Here is a 6,260-nt window from a genome sequence, read left to right as displayed (position 1 = left end):
CCGAACCAAAAATTGAACTTAGCAAAGGAGCATTGCGTTGACGGAAAACTTATTGAAGAAGTTGTCCAATAACTTACTAGCATCGATGAGCGAGCACGATGGTCAGTGGTGCAAATCAGAGGGAGAAAGAGATGTTGGGTCAACGTCGGAGAGAGACGAAGGGCTGAAGACAAAGGGTCAAGTGAATCGGAGACAAAGACGGCCAGCCCCTTGGCTTCAGCTCTTCTTCTCCCACTCTCCGACCTTTCCGAGTCTCTATCTTCGTCTTCGAGGGATGGTAGTGGTGACAAGGGGCGGATGTGGTAGTGGGGGGTGGCTAGGTTGGATAGCAGAAAAGAATAAGATAGAACTACCCTTCTCTCTGTATTTGCCTTTTCGGAAGAGAAATTGAATGGGGGGAAGGGATACCCCATAAAATTAAAGTTATTCCCTTCCTCTAGGCTCCACCTCCATTTCCATGCCTTAACATCATTTCTTTTTTGCTGAAAGTAGAATGGATGGGAGAGAATGCCTCCAAAAAATTAAAGTTATCCCTTTCCTATGAGCTCCACCTCCACGCCTCAACACCATTTCCTTTCTACTGAAAGCCTACCGATTCACAAAATAATGGTTCGGTTAATTCAGTTAACCAAACCACAAAAACCAAATCGATAAAAATTAACCAAAATGCTAATCGACACTTACATAATTGAACCAAACAGATCAGTTAGCTCAATTTAACCAAACTTTTACTCACTCTTAGATCTAGCTAAGGTCATAGTTTACGCTTGAGTAGGACTTGAGACACTAATGAATGTATGTGCCATTATATATTTTCTTAGATAATATTTGTTAAAATGAGTAAGATAAAACTCTATTAAGATAAGCTATCTTCAAAGTTCAAGATAAGTTATCTGAATAGGGAGAAGGAATAAATTTATTTTAAAAATTCAAAATAAGAAATTATGTGATTTCTTTCTAAAAAATTTAACAAATACAATAAAAAACACTTTTATCTGAAATGCTTTCCATATTATACTTTTTTCGATCTATATCTTGGTTAACAAATGCTACCTTAGTGATACCCTTGCATTGTAGTGCCATAAAAAACATGTTAATGTCAAGAAAGAAAGAAGTAACGGTACTAATACATTATAGACCATCAAAGGAGTTGAAAAATGCCATCTTCGAGGCTAAAAAAAAAAAAAGGAACTTGGAGCACAAGATGTCCAACTATATAAGACCACATAACGAAGCTCACATATATCATGTTGCATATTATTTTCATCGATGGGCTTAAGAACGAGGCCAAATGAGAGAGAGAGAGAGAGAGCGCTAAGAACTAAGCTATTAAGGGAATACAGTCCCTGGTCGAGTACAAAAAAAGAAGTCCAAGGGCTCTTCAAAAACCTACTTGTCCAAAGGTGGGGGATAATTCTTGAGAGAAGTATGAAGACAAGAAGTCCTTTGAACCCTGTGGATGCTTCTTTTGCGAGGGATGAAAGAGTGACACTTGGTCATAGTTTTCACATATTTGTCATCCAAATACTGAAAAATGAGTAAAATATTTTTTTTTTAAATGCGAAGCCATTTAATTCTAAATCAAAAGCGAAAACTGCAATATTATTAGATTTTACTGTATTTTTGTGCTTTACTGTATTTTTGTGCTCTCATAATTTTATGATGTTATTTCTATTTTTTGTTACTAAACAAGACAATGGCATTTTTGTCATTTGATGTATTAGTTCTAGGAATATATAATAGAGGAGCTGAAACCCCAAATGGGTTAATGAGGCATTTATAAATTTTCTCTCTCTCGAATAGGTTCTCTATTTCAAATATGGTATCAGAGCACTATTAGGGTTTGGGTTTGCCTCTCTTCTTGTTCGTCCGGCTTCTTGTTTTCAGTTTCTTCTCCGATTATTTGTTTTGTTCCGACAATCTTGGACAGATCTGTATTTTTTTTTTCAACAGATCTGTGTTTCTTCGTCGATTTCATCCGGCGATCTTGGACAGATTTGTGTTTTCTTTCAACAGATCTGTGCTTCTCGTCGTTTTCATCCAACGACTTGGCGTTCTTGTGTTTTTTTTTTCAACAGATCTGTGTTTCTTCCTGGTTTGTTGTCTTCCTTTGTTTCTTATGGCATCTATCACTTCTGATGCAATTTCCTCGTCGTTGAGTCATTCCGCCATCGACGATGGTTCCAGCCCGTTCTTTATCCATCATTCAGATAGTCCCGGTCTTGTCCTTGTATCTCAGCCGCTGACTGGAGAGAACTATGCTTCCTAGAGCTGTTCAATGACGATTGCATTGTCGGTAAAGAACAAGCTAGGTTTCATCAACGGTACAATTGTACGACCTTCAGGTGATATCACTCTACTTAATGCCTGGATCCGGAGCAAAAATATTGTCATTTCATGGATCTTAAACTCTGTTTCTAAAGAAATTTCTACAAGTTTGATATATTCAGAATCTGCGTTTGATATATGGAATGATCTTAAAGATAGATTTCAACAAAGTAATGGTCCTAGAATATTTCAATTGAGACGTGAGATGATGAACTTAAATCAAGGTCAATTATCTGTAAGTGCATATTTCACTAGACTTAAGGCTGTCTGGGATGAGTTAAACAATTTTAGACCTATATGCACATGTGGAAAGTGTTCTTGTGGGGGTACAAAGTCACTTGCAGATCATTATCATATGGAATATGTAATGTCTTTTTTAATGGGCCTGAATGACTCATATGCTCAAATCCGTGGTCAATTGCTTCTTATGGATCCTTTACCTCTCATAAAAAAGGTTTTTGCCTTAATATCTCAAGAAGAAAATAAAAGAGCAGTGTTGAATGGTAATGGAAATGATTCAGCCTTATTTTCAGTAAAACATGAAGCGACTAGGTCTAACTTTAGTAAGTCTCAACGGAAAGAAAGATCTGTATGTACTCATTGTGGTTATAATGGGCACACAATTGAGAAATGCTATAAGCTTCATGGATATCCTCCGGGATACAAACCTAGGCAAAGGAACAATATGAATCAGTCAAAGTCTAATCAAATCAATTCTACCATTAATCAGGTGAACGGTGATGGCACTAATCAAGTTGAGAGTCAAGACATGGGCAATTTTATGCAGTCTTTGACTCCCACACAGTACCAAAATCTGCTAAGTATGTTGAGTACTCACCTGTCTGATGTTAAGATTGATGCGGATGCTTCAAAAACTCCTGATCAGGCGTCAGGTATATGTCTTTCAACAAATATTGCTTCCAGCCTAGGTTGCCCTAGGTTTTGGATAATAGACTCAGGGGCTACAAGTCATATATGTTATGATTGTTCATCTTTTCATCAATTAAGGCCTATTCAAAATGCATTTGTGACCTTACCTGATCATCGACGGTTTTCTGTCTCTTTTATTGGAAATGTGAAGTTGTCTCCTTACATATTGCTAGAGAATGTTCTCTACATTCCTCAATTCAAATTTAATCTGATATCAGTAAGTGCTTTGGCGGCACACTCATCTTTATATTTCAGATTCTTATCTGATTCATGTATTATTCAGGATCTCTGTCATTCGAGGATGATTGGCAAGGCTGAACACATGAATGGTTTGTATGTGATTGACTCTGATTCACTTGTCTTTGATAAGCAATCTGATGATAGGTTGTGTAATTCTGATGAAATAGTAGCACATGTTGTTAGTAAAGACATTTGGCATAACAGGCTAGGTCATCTAGCTTTTGAAAAACTGGATATGTTGAGTGAATTGTTGAATTTTCCAAATAATAAAAGGGCCACGGTTCCTTGTTCAATATGTCCATTGGCAAAATAGAGATGACTGTCTTTTGTTTCAAATAATAGCATGTCTCAAAAGGCTTTTGATCTTATTCATTGTGATACATGGGGACCTTATCACATACAAACACATGCTGGTTATAGATATTTCTTGACCCTAGTAGATGATTGTACAAGGTTTACTTGGGTATTTTTCATGAAACAGAAATATGATGTTAAGGCCATTATACCTAGATTTTTTGCTATGGTGGAAACTCAATTTAATACAGTTATCAAGACTTTTAGGTCTGACAATGCCCCTGAATTATCTTTTACGGATTTTTTTTCATCTAAAGGGGTGCTTCACCAATTTTCTTGTGTCGAATGGCCTGAACAGAATTCTGTTGTAGAACGTAAACATCAGCATTTACTGAATGTGGCTAGGGCTCTATTTTTTCAGTCTCGGGCTCCGATAAAATTTTGGGGGGAATGTGTCCTAACTGCGGCTGCCTTAATAAATCGAACACCAGCTGTTGTTTTACATTCTCAAACACCTTATCAAATGTTATACCATGCTCCTGTTGACTATGCTTCTTTGAGGGTGTTTGGATGTTTGTGTTTTGCTTCCACCCTACCTTCTCATCGGACTAAGTTTTCTCCTAGAGCCACTGCATGTGTCTTCATTGGCTACCCACCAGGCATGAAAGGATATAAATTGTATGATCTTCATCGCAAGTCTATATTGGTGTCTCGGGATGTTGTGTTTCATGAGCATGTGTTTCCTTTCCACACTGTTAATTCCTCTGCTGACTTGATTGATCCTTTTCCCGATCTTGTTTTGCCCATGCCATCTTTGGAGATGACATCTTCTTCATCTCCTCATGAGACTTCTCCTTCCATACAATCTTCCCGTACTCCAACTTTCTCTGATTTGGTTGTTCCTTATTCTTCTTCTACTACGGCTCCTACTTTTCCTGTTCGCAGGACAACTCGAGTTATTAAACCACCATCTTATCTTCAAGATTTTCATTGTAGTCTCCTAACTAGCAAACCATTGTCAAATACTCAGACTCTTTATCCCTTGAATGATCATCTTACTTATGACAGACTTTCAGCTTCCCATAGTTATTTCATTTTATCAGTTTCTTCTACTCCAGAGCCACAACATTATTCTCAAGCAGTTTAGTTTCCTCATTGGAGGGCTGTTATGGAGGCTAAACTAAATGCTATGCATCAAAATCAAACCTGGTCAGTTGTTTCTCTTCCTTCTGATAAACATTCTATTGGTTGTAAATGGGTGTACAAGATTAAATATAACTCAAATGGTTCTATAGAACGATACAAGGCTCGTTTAGTGGCCAAAGGATATACTCAGCAAGAGGGTTTAGATTTTTTTGATACATTTTCTCCTGTTGCAAAACTGGTAACAGTTAAGATTTTACTTGTTCTTGCTGCTGTTCATAATTGGTCTCTTGTACAACTTGACGTGAATAATGCGTTCTTAAATGGCGATTTGTTTGAAGAAGTGTATATGGACTTGCCCCCTGGTTATAAGCCTAAACCTCCTCTTTTGGGAGGGCGATTAGTGTGTAAGCTGCACAAGTCTATTTACGGCTTGAAGCAGGCTTCTCGTCAATGGTTTTCGAAGTTTTCTGGGGTTCTTATTAAACATGGGTTTCATCAATCTCGATCTGATTATTCATTGTTTACTAAGGGTACTGGCAGTTCTTTTGTGGCCTTACTCGTTTATGTTGATGATATTATTATCACCGGTCCAAATGCTGCCACCATTACTTCTCTAAAGGAATTTCTTCATCATCATTTTAAACTGGAAGATCTAGGTCGGTTGAAGCATTTTCTTGGCTTGGAGATAGCTCGGTCTTCTAAAAGTATTTCTCTATCTCAGCGTCATTATACACTTCAGCTTCTAGAGGATACAGGTTTTCTTGCTTGCAAGCCTACTTCATTACCCATGTTACCTAATACCAGATTATGTTCCTTTGAGGGTGATTTACTGCCTGATCCTTCAGTATATCAAAGGCTTATCGGTAGATTGCTTTATCTTACAGTTTCTAGGCTTGATATTACCTTTATTGTTCATAAGCTCAGTCAGTTTATCTCACAGCCTCGTTAGCCTCACTTAGATGCTGCTCATCATTTGTTACAATATCTTAAAACAGCCCCCGGTCAAGGTTTGTTTTTCTCAGCTAATTCTTCGCTTCAACTTAGAGCTTTTTCTGATGCTGATTGGGGCTCCTGTTTGGATTCAAGACGGTCTACTACTGGGTTTTGTATTTTTCTCGGTGATTCTATGGTTTCATGGAAGGCTAAGAAACAAAGTATTGTTTCCCGCTCTTCTACAGAGGCTGAATATAGGGCACTTGCATCCACTGCAAGTGAACTGGTATGGATAACTCAATTATTATTGGATTTTCATGTTCATACTTTATCTCCTGCTCTTCTTTTTTGTGATAACCAGGCTGTCATTCACATTGCTTCCAATTCAG

The 6,260-nt window shown here is 37.7% G+C and overlaps 1 protein-coding gene across 1 annotated transcript; it reads left to right on the top strand.

Moving 5' to 3' along the window:
* Positions 1 to 2,278: 2,278 nt before the first annotated feature.
* LOC127808520 (uncharacterized) lies at positions 2,279 to 3,811 on the top strand. Its single transcript, XM_052347095.1, has one exon. The coding sequence runs from the start codon at positions 2,279 to 2,281 to the stop codon at positions 3,809 to 3,811; it is 1,533 nt and encodes a 510-aa protein (XP_052203055.1).
* The last annotated feature ends 2,449 nt before the right edge of the window (positions 3,812 to 6,260 follow it).

Source organism: Diospyros lotus, chromosome 8, assembly GCF_014633365.1.
Source record: "Diospyros lotus cultivar Yz01 chromosome 8, ASM1463336v1, whole genome shotgun sequence".
NCBI classification, from domain to species: Eukaryota; Viridiplantae; Streptophyta; class Magnoliopsida; order Ericales; family Ebenaceae; genus Diospyros; species Diospyros lotus.
The sequence above is the reverse complement of the archived record's forward strand: the minus strand, read 5'-3'. Positions and strand labels throughout refer to the sequence as shown.

Coding starts and splice junctions, on each gene's coding strand:
- LOC127808520 (XM_052347095.1), top strand. CDS start 2,279: ATGACGATTGCATTGTCGGTAAAGAACAAGCTAGGTTTCATCAACGGT.